General features: G+C 38.7%; 1 protein-coding gene across 2 annotated transcripts in view; it reads left to right on the top strand.

Annotated features, from left to right (window-relative positions):
• The window catches only part of EPS8 (EGFR pathway substrate 8, signaling adaptor), a 54,723-nt gene that overhangs the window by 26,723 nt on the left and 12,369 nt on the right, over positions 1 to 15,631 (top strand). Inside the window, exons 12-16 of one of the 2 annotated variants that reach the window (XM_086466998.1) lie at positions 1,726 to 1,909; positions 6,129 to 6,262; positions 9,947 to 10,058; positions 10,945 to 11,088; positions 11,390 to 11,425. In XM_086466998.1, the coding sequence (XP_086323124.1) occupies positions 1,726 to 1,909; positions 6,129 to 6,262; positions 9,947 to 10,058; positions 10,945 to 11,088; positions 11,390 to 11,425 (610 nt within the window). The remainder of the gene's footprint in view (positions 1 to 1,725; positions 1,910 to 6,128; positions 6,263 to 9,946; positions 10,059 to 10,944; positions 11,089 to 11,389; positions 11,426 to 15,631) is intronic. The other variant, XM_009955150.2, reaches the window with a different exon arrangement.

Here is a 15,631-nt window from a genome sequence, read left to right on the forward strand (position 1 = left end):
AACTGTTTCAGGCATTTGTTGGTTTTGTGCTAAGTATATAGTTTGAAATTACTTAGGTAAATAGAACATGCAAAAGAAAAAGCTTAAATTAGCAAGGTGCATTTTAACTCTGTAATCTATGGTAGATAAGTACATTTGATGATGATTAAGTATGCAATCACTTGGCCTGGAAATGTTTCATATATTTTATTTTATTCATCCTTGCTCTTACATTTCAAATTGTAACATAAACATCTACCAGGTGGAATTCTTTAATTAATTAAGTGATTGACTAAAAAGTAGTTGAGTGTTTTGCTGGCAAGGAAGGCTCCACGGAAAGCCCTAGAGCATGGAGTGACAAACACCCTCAGAAGAGGGAGAGTGTCATGTACAGGTCTTTCCCTTCCTTGATCTCATTCTGCTGCAGGACCAGGAATGTCTAAATTTGTCCTGTGGGCCTATTGTTCAGCCTATGACTACAAATGAGCTGGAAACAGGAATTGCAGCTCCTTGTGATTGCCAGAGAGCTCACCCCAGCAAAGCACCATTTGCTTGCCTTTACCTGCTTCAAGCTCTGCTGGCTTCATAGCAAGCTTGTGGTGGGACTGGCAGTGGAAATTGCCTCATAGCGCTGGAGCCCCATGCAAGGAAGATGGATCACTGGGTAAAATAATGGGCTCTTTGTCCTGGGAATTACCGTAATAATTTGTTTACTCCATGCTGGAAAAAGTTTAACGGAAAGAGAAGTAGCTCATTGGGCAGTGAAGAATTGAAGCACTTAGGATCTAGTTGGTTGACCTGTGCAGATTAGAAATGATGGTCTGATTGATCTCAGTATCCGGAGGTACACTGTGGTGTGGTGTAGCGGGAACAGTGAATGAAAAAACTCAAGGGTTACTGACCCAGCTCAGTCATGCTAATGGGCCTAGTAATTGCTGACTGCTTCTGCAACTTGTGTGACTGGCAGCATTTGTCCCTTAATTTTGAGCAGTGTCAACAATGAGTCTGCTAAAAGACTGTAATGTACGTTCCCGTTTCTGCTTCCACTGTAAAGATACATTAATTTATATTGCGGAACAGTGTGTTATGTATAGTGCAAAGGCAAAGCATGAAAGCGTTTATTTAGGTATTTTGTTTTACGATAGGGAATGCTAATGGAACTCTGAAAAGTAATACAGTATTTTAAAAAGATGAATCTGGACTGTAAAACAGCAAATGTGATGATAATTCTTGTGTCTTGGAGCAGGTAGAGTTGTGGGTTTTGTCAGTATAAGCTATTGTTTAACATTTTCTTTTCGGTGTAGCTGGGCCCCCTAAGCTTCCATGCTTCTTACCTGCTTTCAGACTTTCTTATAAAGCAGGCTGTTTCTTTGAAGTCTTTTGTCTGGTTCTTTAACACAAATGCAGCATTGCAGTATTTTTGCCCATCTAACAGTTAAAACAAATCATAGATTTGTTTGTGATTGATTCTTCTATTACTCATCCTTTGCTACAAGTCAGAAATTTGTTGTGTTTTACCACCGACAAGTTCTTAAAGCAGGAGCAGTTTCTTTCTGCAGGGCACAGCGGGGAGCATAGTTGTGGTCAGTAAATGTTTTCTCCAATTTTTTAGCACAATTCTGCCTGTATTGTAATCCAGCCTCTGCTCTATACTAATAAAAATTCTAAAGCCTTTCAATTTTTAGGTCTATTAAACCCATATTTGTGTGGCCCTTGATACAGATCTCTAATTTGCTTTTCATACAGAGCGGATTGGCCCAAAGACCATTTTATTCCACCTTATGTCCCCCGTTTCCGAAATGGTTGGGAGCCTCCTTTGCTGAACTTCATGGGAGCTCCAAAGGAGCAAGAACTCAATCATTTGGCTGAGTCCGTGGCAAACGTTGCAGAGCAACAGCGAAAGCAAGAAATGAAAAGACTGTCAACTGAGGTAGGTTACCTGCGACAGCATTTTGTAAGTTAGCTGAAGGCAACACCAACTGCTTCCTTCATAAAGAAAATATTCTTTAACATTGTTGGAGTAACCATGCCCTGATGTCTGCTACATTAGTGCAAGCTCATTGCACTTGTAATAAAGTTATATGAAACCAAATACCTACTCAGCCACCAAAAATGTGATTAGAAAAAATATAGGGCTTTTGCCGTCTCCTCTCACAGATCACAGAATCACAGAGTGTTAGGGGTTGGAAGGGACCTCAAAAGATCGTCTAGTCCACCCCCCGCTGCCAAAGCAGGACCACCTAGAGTAGGTCACACAGGAATGCATCCAGGCGGGTTTTGAATGTCTCCAGAGAAGGAGACTCCACAGCCTCTCTGGGCAGCCTGTTCCAGTGCTCTGTCACCCTCTCAGTGAAAAAGTTTTTCCTTACGTTAATGTGGAACCTCCTGTGCTCCAGCTTGCACCCATTGCCCCTTGTTCTATCATTGTCCTCTCCTTGACTTTTGATGCACTTTCTCCACCTCAGTTGGGAGGACAGTCCAAGCCCCTAAGGTTCAGTTTGATTCTTGACCTGTGCTTTCACATCCCATTGATTTGGATCATATATACCTCAGGTGGAATTTGAACAATGTGTTCTCAAATGTGCATCCATCCGCAGGCACACAGACAAAAAGAAAAAGACCACTGCTTTGTAGGGAATTTTGGATTTCAGCTGCTGCTTCACAAATGTGGAGTTTAATATTCCTTTCATTAATTTCTTGATACTTTCACTGTATTGCAAGATTTCAGAGGTGCTATCAAAGTAATGCCGTGTCAGGTAATGTAGGCCTACTTCTGAAAAACAGCTGCCAATTAGAAGAGTGATTGTACAGGAACATTTTCCCATCCTTTTCTCCCAAGCAATGTGATGAACGTAGCAAAAGATAGGTTATTCTGTTTAGAGAATGGAGACATGCATCGCCACCTAAAGCCTTCAGAGAAATCAGAGTGTGTTTTCTGACCACCTTTATGTTCAGCCCCTTTATTTTGCAACAAAGGTTCTACCTCCTACTTTTTCAATAGAGTTGGTCAGAAAATGTACTTTGATTTTTGTGAAAATTTTAAGAATATATGTGGATGTTGTTGCTTTTTAATTCACAAAAACTCCCACAACTATTGCCTTTTAAAACATATAAAAGTTTTCATTTCGGAAGCTTTTTGTTGTTGGGAGGACATAAGCTTTAATTTAAAATTTTGGTTTCTTTTTCTATTGTAGTTTTAGTTTAAATGAAGTGTTAGCTAGTCCAAGGTCCCCTGTTATCAGCTGTGATATGGAAGTGCACCTAAGAATTTTCTAGGCTCACTCCATAGTCTTTACTATCTTTCTCAAGCAATCTACACCAGTACTATATTTGGAGTATACTTTAATGCAATGATACTGGATTTTATCTTAATTTTACTATATATGTATAACATATATGTTATTGAAAAAATGCACATATGGAAGAAGATTCAAGGGAAGGATTATTGGCTGTTAGGGGATGGTGTTCTCTTGCAGACCAATTCTCTTGTTGGAGACAACAAAGCTTCCATGGCAAAAGTTTATCAAAACTGCCCGTTGAACGCCTGTTGCTATAAAACTTTGTTGTAATGAAAATTTCCGTTACTAAAGGAAAAAAAAAAAGTCTAGTCTGCTATAGAGAGACAAACAAATTGAGTAAAAAGTCTGCCAAGCAAAGAAGGATAACATGGTACATATTTGATCACTTAAAACACTGTTTGGCTTTATGCCTAACAAGATATACAAGAATAAATGTGCCAAAAACCAAGTTATTGCCAGTGATTCATTTTGAGGAAAAAAAAAGGCATTTAGTCGAGTTAAAGGGCGCAATAACATGAAATGTAGCTGCTGCCATCGCTGTCACCCCCTTCCCCTAGTGATCTCCCCAAAAAGTCTCATCAAACATTGTCTCAGTGTTTCACTGCTGCTCTACATTTCCATGCAGAGTTCTTTTGTTTGCACTGTGCTTCTTCTAAATAATAATTAAAAAACCCCCGACAAAATAGTATTGAAAAAATAAGAGCATTAATTTTTCTCTTCTGACGATTGTAAGGAATTTGTTTGTTATTCATAAATATAATAAGTTAAAACAGATTTGGAGGGGGAGAATACATTGTGGTATTTTGGTTGCTTGTGGTTCAGGGAGTTGGTTTCATTCTTTTTTATGCTGGTAGTGTTGGCTGGATTGGAGTTGCTTGTGCCAACTCAGCCTCTTTGTCTAAATCTTCGAAAGACAAAAAAAAAAAAATATTCAAAAGTTTGTATCCCAGTTCACTGAAGATGTTTATGTGCCTAGCACTTGGGATGTCAGGCTCTGTTTTCATGGCTGTCACTGACTCCCACGTGGTCTTGGGCAAGTCATTTAACCTTGGTACCTTGGCTCCCTGTGCCAGTGCCTCCTCAGCACATCCCTAGGGGGAAAAGTGCTGAGCTGCTTAATAGCAGTGAAATGCTGTCGGTGCTCAGCTGGAAAAAGCTGTGCCAGTGCAAAGTGCTGTTTGTCTGCAGCAAAAGCACCACCCTGGAGTGGGTGATAATATAAGAATAATTATTCTTTCATAAGTCTGCCCTAACAGCTTGTTTAACAAAGAGTGATGGAAAAATAAGATGAGAATTTAAGTGTTTGTCTCTTGCTGCTAATTGGCCTCGTGTCTCAGCATGACATTGCTCTCCCGAGGACCGAGGCTGCATGTCAAGAGTGGTGCCGTGCTGGGAGCGGAGAGGGGGTGCGTGCGGCTGCCCTCCCTGCTGGGCAGGGGCTGCTCTGGCATCTGGCAAAGTGCGTTGGAGGTTCCTGCTCATGAGAACCTTTTTTTTTTGTTTGTTTCTGTTCCTGAATCTTAAGATGTAGCCACACACAGAGCTCCCACTGGAGGGGTTTCAAGGCGGAGTCAGTTCAGTGATAAGCACTTCAAGTGGCAGTGAAACAACAGGGAACTAGTGATAGAGAGTCCAGTGTGGCTAAGGCGATGCAAATGATTTGTGTGTGAAGTAAAATGAGTTCCTGCTTCCTGGGTGTCTTTTGATGTAAGACATAAGCTAGATGGCACTTGAGATTTTTTTCAAAGAGGTCTTAATAATACAGTTTTAAAGAATATTCTATACGTATGGGGGTTTTGGGATGGTTTTAATTACTTTTCGTAAACCCTCAGGCTCGTGGGCAGGTGTCTCTGGGTCCCAGGTCAGATACTTGGAGGCAGAAATGAGTTGGGTGGCTTTTCTGTAGCCACAGAGGCCAAATGAAAAAAAAAAAAACACCCACAAAAAAAAAACCCAAAACCAACCCAAAACCAGGGTTAGAGATTTGGCAATTTCTGATGAATCTCAGCTGTTCTAACTTGTGCAACTGCATAGTGGTACAAGGAAAAGATGTAAAATGAGCAACTTCAATATCATAATCTCCAGAAATTAACTGCTTACCTTGTTTTTGTTTTTGGAAATGATGGTTAAAATAGTCTTTACTAGAAGCAGAGTGTCATTGCTGGATTTAAGGTATTTTTTTTTAAAGGATTGCTGTTTAAAAAGAATTTTCTAAAGCCTTGAGTATTCATATATATGTGCTTGTGATAAATTGTGATTGTTTTCCTTAACGAAAATCCTTAATTTCACTGACTATCATGTCCTTTTTGCATTTCTTCTTTAACTTCAGTCACGTGCAGTGGAAGGGTGACATAAATGAACCACTTGATACTGGAATCCTCCATTGGAGTGGTAATTTTACTTAGGAAGTTTTATTTCTTATACAGACTTACTGCTAGCTAGCTAGTTTTCTGGCTTTAAATGTGCATTTAGAACAAAAGCTCAAAGTGGATTCTCAGTGCAGTTTTTTTTAAAGCCATTCAGTCATTGTTTGTAAATTGTGTTGCTGTAGTGATATCTGAGAGATGACATGGACCTTGCCCCAGAGAACTGTTTTTCTAAAGAATATCCACTGCAATATTAATGTAGTGGGATGACTTGGGATAGAAATTCTTTTATTCTTATCCTTTTGATCTCCCTGTTTATGTATTTGAAATGCAGAAGTTATTAACTTTTCATAGCAGAACTGTGAGCACCTGAGGACGCGTGAAGGCTGACAGGGACCCTAGGGGTGCTGGATTAAGTGAACTAGGCGGTGCCACTGGTGACGCTAATCCACTTTGTGGCTTTGTTTCCTTTTTTGTCTTCCAGCCTCCCGGTGTTCCCGACTACCCTCCGTCCGATGGGTATGCATTCAGTAACACCGTTTACAAAAGAGGGCCTCTGCTGGACCAGGGGGCGGCTGTTGCTGCCTTTAAGCAAACCGTTAGCCGGCATGTAGATAGGTAACACTGAATCAACGGCATACATGGTGCTGTGGATAACTGTCCCGACTTACTGCTATTGGGGTGGTGGTGTCTGTAATTACCTCTGGTTGTGTCTGGAGCAGATCATTATTTCTGGTTAGCAGTGGGTATTCCGCTTTCGCTTCTCTAAGGCATATCATCAGGACTCTTTTAGTATAATTTCTATGAAACTACCCTGTTTATGTATGCTGTTAAATCGATGCTTTTGTCAAAAACGTTATAGTGGAATTCCAACCCAATTGAGAACGCAGAATCCTCCTATTTGGGTTCAAATTTTATTTCTGCCCTGTTTGATGTTTTCAAATATACTCTTTGCTCTTTTCAGAACTACGAAGAATGACAACTCTGCTCTGAGATACATCTGTCCTTGTTTTGAATGATTGTTTGATTTGTTTAGCTGCTCACTTAGTGCTCCATAGTCTCCTGCTTTTTGTTTTTGTGCGTAAATATCCCCTTCCAGAATGGTATCTTCTCGTTTCTTCCATTCTCTTTCAAATGATACAGAAAATGCTCTGAAATGTTTGCGTAGCAACCAGTGTCTTTTTGCACATCCTCTTTCATCCCCTTCATTTTAGCCTAAATCCAAATAGCTTGACAAGATCAAATGCAGTGATCCTTGGAGTCTCAGCTTTGTCTGTGGGGAGAATTTATACCAGCACAAGCTGTAGAAGCAGATCGATAAAGCAGTGTTGGAATTGCTCCCCCATGCCAAGCCATATTCCATATAAACCGTATGAACAGTATTTTGGCTTGTGTGCCATGGAAGATGTTTAAGTTAAGTTTTTAGGATCAGACTACTCATTAAAACAGCATTGATATAACTGTTTTCATGAAAACCTTTGCATAATCCCTGGTTTTGAGCTATCTGCTAAAAGATCCTGTTGTTAAATCTGCATGCAAACAAATTCCTATGTGGTGCATTGGTTGAAGATTCAATTCTTTTCCTGAATTTTTGATTTATTCTTCATAATAACAACAGCAGTTGTAATCATCTCTTAATCATTTTCTCAAACTTGGTTACTTTTTGAATTCTTGTCTCAGGATCAGTCAGCTTGAGATCTAGATGATCTGTACTCTAAATTCCTTTCTTTCTTACCTGTAATGTGATAAGACCTGTTTTGTCCTTTCAGAGTAAGAGTATTCCATGCAAATGTTGTTGCCTTCATTTCAGGTTTAGACAATGAGTCTTATTGTATTGAACTTTTGATGATATCAGTGTATCTGGCTGCAACTGAAAGAGTCATCCAGGCCTCCTTTGTGGTGAGAAATGGATGTTTCTAAGAAGCAGTTCATGTAAGGTGAAATTAGTCTTTTGAAAGATATGAAATGAGCCATGCTGTAGTGGTGCCTGTTTCTCACCACTGATTGTAGGAGGGAGTCGAGGTGGCTGGTACTGATGCAAACATCCACAGTGTGCCCCTATCTTCCAGTCTGTTCAGCACAACACAAACTTCCATTTGTTAATTGGCTCATGAGACATATAATACTTGCCTGGTAGGAGCTCATTATTGGGGGAAATTCTTAATGTGTATTACCCCAAGTAACTTCCATTTAAAGACAAATTTTAAAACATCTGTGAAGAAGCAGGTGCAGAAGTGGGTTTGGGGGAGGGAGTGAGAAATTCAAGCTGACCCTTTCAGCCGTCATTTGCTGGTCCTTGTTCAGAGTTGGCATTCCTAATGAGCATCCCGGAGGCAGTGACCAAGCCACCCACTATTGTCTAAGGGACAGATAGGTTATACATTGTCCCAGGAAATTTTAATCACAGGGACTTTCAGTGAGCCTTCTTCCAACATGCCAAGACCTCCAGTAAGGTGAGATTTCCTTGGGTGATTTAAATTAAGTGTCAGGATCTTAAACTTTCAGTATGGTAGTAGGTGTATCAGGGACTGACTCTGATGCTGAAAGAGTACTGAATAGTTTTTCAGCAAGTTGCATGATGATTCAAAGTAGCATGCTGTGTAGTTTAGTTTTGTGCCAACATTTGAAGAAAAGCACCCTGAAAGTCTGTGCAGTCCACTAGGCACTGGAGAACAGAGGGCTGCAGTTACGGTGTATCTGATAGGTAGTAAGAAAACACAGTGGAGGATGGATGGAGGGAAGTGTTGAAAAGTATTTGTGCCCTGAATAAACTGTTTGGCTCATTAAGCTGGACTTGAAGACTTATGGTCTCTTCAGAAGCATGTAGCCATTGCCCAGCCCTTGTTCTGGGGACATTGCTGTTGATTGAATCAGAGTGCAGTAAAACTGAAATTTAAGCATTTTTAAAAATTCTTCATGAGTTATGTTTTTTGAAGGGATCAGGATAGTTAGGATGGTTGAGGTAGGAAAACAGTGTGAAATGTGTTTGGAAGGGTAGCCTAAAAGTAAAAGAACCTTCAAAGGTACGTTAGTCATATCCCTGAGATAGTAAGAAAGGACTTCAAAATTATATGAATTTTGAATGGGTGGTAGAAACAAATTGGAATTACTCACATATCTTTCGGCCTCGTAACAGCTATTCTGCAGGATGGGGTTCATCCCATGTTTTTCACTCTCTCCTTAAACACTTTCAGTGTATTGTCTTTCTTTCAAAATAATCTTCTAATCTAAATATGACTCTTCCTTTGTTCTGCTCTTCAAGTCAAGTGAGACAGTTCTCCACAGCCATGCAATAGCTAGGTAACTGCTGGATTGCTTGGGCACGCCTGCAAACCATGGTTACGCAGCACCAACATCAGCAACTGTCTGCATTCGTATCCCTGTGCTGTGATGCTGTATGCAGCATTTCGAGTCATTGATTGCTTCATGGTTTCATTATCCGTTTGGATTTTTTTTTTTTTTTTTTTTTACTTTAATACTGGGTATGGATTTGGGTTGTTGGGTGTGATTTGCAATAAGTGAATGATGTTACTGTTTCTTTTGGACATTTTGAGAGGGCTGGGGAGCTTCTCAACTTGAAGAGGTAACTGCATCAAAGAAACTAGTAGCTTCTTACCCAAAGGCATTCTGAACAGGTCTTTCCTCACGGGAACAGAAAGACACAGAATTAAACTGTGGTATGCCTTGTTCTACAATGAACCCTGATTATAACTGCCAAGATTTTTAATTGATACAGTAACTTGAGGCTGTTAGAGTAGATTGTACTTTACGGTCAATTAAGAAAAACTGATTTACAGTAGGTGAGCATTTTTTAGAGTTTAATTCCATTGGTGTTGATGGCAAAAATTTATTAATCTAATATGTATTTGAAACAATTTATGATGGACACTAGACATACAGTTTCATACAAAGCACAAGATATCAATTATATACTAAGTATAGTTGTTTGTTTACATGGAAAATAGTTGTTTAACCTGCTGTAGGAAAACAGACTAAATATAGTGTGCATGTTTATTTTAAAACAATGGCATCTGCTAATCTAAGTTGAGTTATACATCTTGCAAGCAGTGAGCCAATAAAGTTTACCAGTTCTTGAGGTCTATGTAGCTGAACCACCTCTTTTATTATTTTTGGGGGGGACTTAAATCAGTGTGTTATGAATAGGTAGTTCTACAGCAGCAGCATGTTATGGTAGGGTGGGGTTTTTTGTTTGAAAGTCTTGCAGGTTGTTGGAAGAGTGAATTTTGTGGTTTTGTTTGCTTGAATGTCTCACTGAACAATAGTCTGATCTCTGCTTTGCAGAAACTATGAAGCACACAATAAAGCACAGACCAAGAAATATGCCAAATGCAAGTACGAATTTATGGCAAGAAACAACAGTGAGCTTTCTGTCATGAAAGAAGAGATAGTAGAGGTAATTTTTTTTTGCACAGAGAAAACAATTAATTTCTGATACTACTCAAAGCTAAGGGTACCTTTCCAGCAGACGGTGTGGCTGTCCATAATGATTACTTCAGTGCGTTTGAGTCATCTCCCTTAATATGGAAAGTTCAATTGGTTTTGCATTATAGACAAGATAAATGGGGATTCTGCGCTAACTTATGAATTGATGCTGTAGAGATCCATGCTAGAAATATATTTGTGTGTTACTTTTGCCATCTTTGCTGTTGCTTTTAAAAGCCTCATTTAGTAGTATTTAAATAACTGGCTCTGGCAAACACTATCTGTGGATGCACCAGGCGTATTGAAAGACTGCCCTTTCCTGGAGGAGCTGGTATCCTGAAAGCTGGAAACATTTGGAAGGGAGGTAGCAACAAAGACAGAAAACCTTGTTTATGAGATTGCACGGCAGGTAGTCAGACTTCAGACTTCTCCTGGCCATCCTGTTTACTCTGAAGTGCACTCTCTCCAAATTTGTACTCTCCTGGAACGATGCACTTTTCCTTGGGTTATTACTTACTCCTTTTGTCAACAGCATATAGGTTGTAGAGATGCCAGCCTCTTTGCACATTTTCATTCAACTGTCTTGTCCAGCACATGACTGAGTTTAGAGGTTCATTACACACTTTTCTTCCATATCCTTTCTTGAGAGCCATGTTTTGAAAGTGCAGTATGACCTTGTAGAATTAATGACAGTGATAATTAAGGAAGCCTACAAGGGTTTCTTAGGGAGATATGGGTAAGGTCTGTTGGCAGTTGCAGAACCTGGCAAAGTTATGGTTTTGTTTTGAAATGATGCACAGTCTAAATGCTGGCAGGAAGAAAGAAAAATACATAATTAATTTACCAAATTATTTCAGATTCTGGATGACAGAAAGCAGTGGTGGAAGGTTCAGAATAGAAGTGGCAGCACAGGCTTTGTGCCAAACAACATTTTGGACCCTCTGAGGAGTCAAGAAGGTGGTCTAGGATGGTCAGAGCCTGCATATACCCGCACCATCCAGGTATGGTCTGCTCCTTGGGAGCAAAACTTTCATTTGAAGTGTGCATGTGGAGGAGGAAGAGATTCAAAGCAAGGCTAAAATATCTGCATGTTCCATTGATATGTCAAAAGATTTATATTTCTTGTACACGCTGAGGCTGATTTCTGTATTGCATAGAGTCTAACATGAAAATAAAGTTGATAGAGGTGCAGCAAAATGTTTTCCTTTAAGGGTGTGCTTATTTGCTTAGAGGTGGTAATTTTGATCCTAATGGATGTGTATGCATTTATTTTAATTGCAAATATCCTTTGTGGATTGATAGCTGTTGATGCCAAAGAAGGAATTTGAATTATTTAAGGTAGGGTCATCTTTGCTTCTCCTAGGAGAGTGAACACTAGCTTTTCTTTTTATTTTCTGTCTTTGTGTGTCTCTGTCTTAGTCTTTAATTTATTTAATTATTGTAATTTTAGAGTAATAAAAAATAGGCGTCTTTGCTTTTGAATTCACAAAGCAGGTATTTTTCAGTTACTATGCCTGTTCATCAATAGCACTCTATTCTCCTGACCTAATTGTGGTTTTCTTTCTTTCATATTGTGGTGTGGAATTAATTTTTTTTTTTTGTTATTGTTTCTTTTATGTGTTGAACAGAATTAGAGGGTAAAATGTTTTTAAAAAAATAATCTTACATGAATGCAAATGTCTACCTGAGTAAGGATATACAGGATAAAGTTGTAAAGTGTATTTTTAGACAACATTTAAGTGGGCCAGAGGCTCATAAAATAGGAAGTTGTATTTTCTAAGACCCATGTCTTCCTTTTTATTTCTAATGATTTTGAAAGGTTAGGCAAACAAGTTTGGATTAAGCAGAAATTCCAGGCCTACCTCTGAATCACACTTTTACAGTCCAAATGCAAACCAAACTTCTGTTGAAACTTGAAGTGAAATTTAATTTAATTTAATCTAATATTCATTCCTTGTGCCTACACACTCTAGCTGATGACCAAAAAAAATGAGAAATGCCATAATGTTACTGTTGACTGTCTCTGCTGCAGACTCCTCTAAAAGTCCCAGTCAAAGGTGTTGCTGTGCCGGATTCTGTGTGCACAGTTATCATGAAAGCTGCAGTTTTTGAACTATTTTCTGTTTTTGCCATGGATATGGAAAATCTCTTGAGAAACAGGTCCCAAGCTATTTTTGGCACAATAATGTGGTAGACCTGTATTGAGCCTGGTGGGCTTGAATTGGACTGTTTCTGAGGTTTCTTTCCTAATTGTTTGCCTATAATGTATGAGTTCATTCTAAATTGATTATGGTTTTTGTCTGTCTCTGAAATGAAGCATGCATCTAGAGTGCTTTTTAGATCCTGATTTAAAGATTTGAATTTTTTTTTTCTTTGGGTGCATGTCATTTTGTGTGTTTGGAATTTGCCAAGAAATCCTGAGCAGACTGAGTACATTTTTGAGTAGAGGTTCTTATGCTATTCTTTGTAAAGCACTGCAGGTTTTGAGGTTTTCTGTTTGAAATAATGACATGACATGACATGGGAAATAATAAAATAATAATTTTCACAAATCCTTCTCCGTGGACCTATGAAAATTAAGGTCAGAGAACAACATTTAAGATAATTTTGTTTCTTTGCCCTCTGGCAGGTTGTTCCCTACAGTCAATGGTTTGTTTTGCTTGTAGCTTTATCATATTCAAATGTGAGTTTGAAATACTGTGAAATTATTTAGGAATGTAATAAATTACACAGGATAAAGGGAGTCTTTACCAAGATGTGTCTGTAATGTTGTTCTTAACTTTGTGGTGACTGTTATAATTTTAGCACTCCTAAGCGTGCTCATTTGTCTTTTTGCCTGTGATAGATACATGGTTCATTTGGAATCTGTTTGCATAACCCTATTTATTTTCATAACAGTGCTATGAGACATTGCTGCTATTTTGGAGAGAAATGAGGCACCAAAGGGATGACTGCCTTGCCCAAGGTCAAACAGGAGAACTTGTGGGTAGAGCAGGAAATTGAAGTGGTTCCTATCAGTGCCTTTGCCAGACCCTAGACACGAGCGGGCTCAGCGCCTGGTGCTGTGCAGCTTTTGCCAGTCTTCTAAGTCATCTTTGGTTTTTGAAAGACTGCTTTCAAAGTAGGCTTGCTGTGTACAAGATTAGCGTATTTCTTTACAGATTAATGGCCTTCAAAGCACAGCTGACCAAAGGATGCTTCCAGATTATTAGGAAGGATTAAGGATTCCATTGAAAGAGATAATTTTGTCATTCAATTATTCTTCAGATGGACACCCTTTCTTTGAGAGATGGATGTCTCATTATCACAATTACTTTCGGAGCTGCAAAGTTTATTTTACTATTACTCTGTTTCCTCTCCTAGTGACCTCTGAGTCTACACACTAGATTAGATCCTGATTTTTCTCTCAATCCCTTTCAGGATCCAGGTGCCAGATAGTTACTTGAAAGCATTGAATTGTCTAAGATGATACTTGAAGGAACATTGCAGAGGCTGTAACGTTGTCTTTCTTCTGGTCAGTTGAATTAGTCAGGAAAACCTTATTTTTGCTTGTTTGGTACTTTTGTACATTAAGGAGAGCATTTTGCTGATGGTTTCTGTTTTCCTCTGATGTTAATTATTGTTTATCACCGTTTCCTGTGGTATTGGTCATTTAGTCTGCCTTTTTATTGTGAACCAGAAGTGGTACTTCACCGTCCCATTACGTATGAACATAAAGTTTCCCAAGCACTCTGATTTCTTCTTTTGTACGAGTATTGCTGGTGAACCTAGAAAATTAGTAATCATAATATTTCCTATTTACTGTGAATTTTATTAACTTAATGCTCTTGAAAAAAGGAATTTGAGGAACATTAACTGGGATAGAGGTGTGTATCTTGGTGGGCATGTTAATTAATCTCATGACACCCTTTGTGAGGTGAAACAGTTATGTTATCAGTGATGTGTATGAAATCCTGAGGCACAGAGAGTAAATATTAAGCCAAATGCAGTCCTGTAGTCTAATTTAAAAAAAAAACAAACATGACTGTACACAGAAGTATGTAAGAGGCACGTTTATGGTACGTAAACATCAATACAAAAGTCTCCACCTCACCTGGGACAAGTGTCCTTTCTGTTTCTTGGTGATCAACCAGCCAACCCTTTCTTTCAAGTCTCTTTGTTTAGCAGCTCACTTAAAATATCTCTGTGGGAAGTTATTTCACCTCGAGCACAGCATTTGTGCTGCAAGTTAGTGTCATAGTGTCATACTCATTTTTTGCCAACTGGTATCTTTCCTGCAGATCATGAAGTGTTTGTTAATGAAGAGATGCAGTTGCCAGGTGTGCATTTTGCAGTGGCCAAAGAGAAGTCATAATTTTTGACCAAGAGCCAGTATCCCTTTTACCTCACTTCCTATGAAATGCTTTTTAAAGTTGCCATGAGATCAAGACTTTTTGATGGCTTTAAAAAGTCCAATTCAACATTGATCCAATCCCAAACTATGGGATGCCACTTATCATACAAAAATGTAATGAATAGTTGTAAAAACAATTTGATTAATGATAGGAATTAAAAGTCCCCAGTTTGCCCATTTTTTTATTTTTTATTTTTTTAAGAAATGGGGAGTAATCTTAGCTAGTACCAATTTGAATAAGTAAATTCTGTCCAAATTTTTCCTTCTTCCATCCTAATGTGCTTCTTGCTTTCTGCAAGATTCTAGCAAGACAGGTTTGTAAATCCAATAAAAACAGAAATTCTTTACACCCCGCAAAGAGCTAATTAGGTGACTTGTAATGGGGTTTTAATAGACAGCTGTTTGCATAATAGCTGAGCCCACCAAAGGAAACTGTCAAAAGACTTCCCTTGAAATTTGCTCTTCTAGTCCTTGGGTACCTCATTGTCCCTTTGGGGTGAAGACAAATAGTTGGTTCTTCCTTAAAATGAATCTCAAGAAAACATCCAAACCACATGGCTGTTGACAAAACCGAGGCTGAATGCTCTGCAGCCCTCTTGGTGAACTCCTGTCACTGGGCAAACAGGAACATGGCACTAAAATGTTCAGAGAGTGAACGAGAGGCTCTGTGTCTGTGTTAATTTAATGAGAGCATTGCCCAGCACTAATGCTAGTTATCGTTGTATCTAATGCCTTTTTAATGCTAAGTCTGTATTTGCCATGGTCTGAATACACATATTCCCTTTTTTTGATGCCAAAATGTATTTGAAAATACGTCGTTCCCAGTTTTTTTTAGAATGATCAAGAGTTAGGGTTGATACCTTTGGCACCTTTACTCAAGCTTATTATTTTGCTTACTTTAAAAATAGATCAAATCATACTGAATCTTGATTCTTGACAAGGTGCAGCCTGTAGTGTGTTGAAAAAGAGCTTTGGGACTTCTATTCTAAACAAAATATTTTCTGGCAAAAACCAAGTTTATCATCACTGTCCAAGTAATTTAAAGGATTTGTTCTGATTTACATGAGCTGAGGATTGCAAATTTATTCTTAAAAGAAAAAAATATGAGGAAGAAGGAAAAACAAAATGCAGAATTGTTCGTTATTCTTACG

This window comes from Leptosomus discolor, chromosome 1 (assembly GCF_034619465.1).
Source record: "Leptosomus discolor isolate bLepDis1 chromosome 1, bLepDis1.hap2, whole genome shotgun sequence".
Taxonomy (NCBI): domain Eukaryota; kingdom Metazoa; phylum Chordata; class Aves; order Leptosomiformes; family Leptosomidae; genus Leptosomus; species Leptosomus discolor.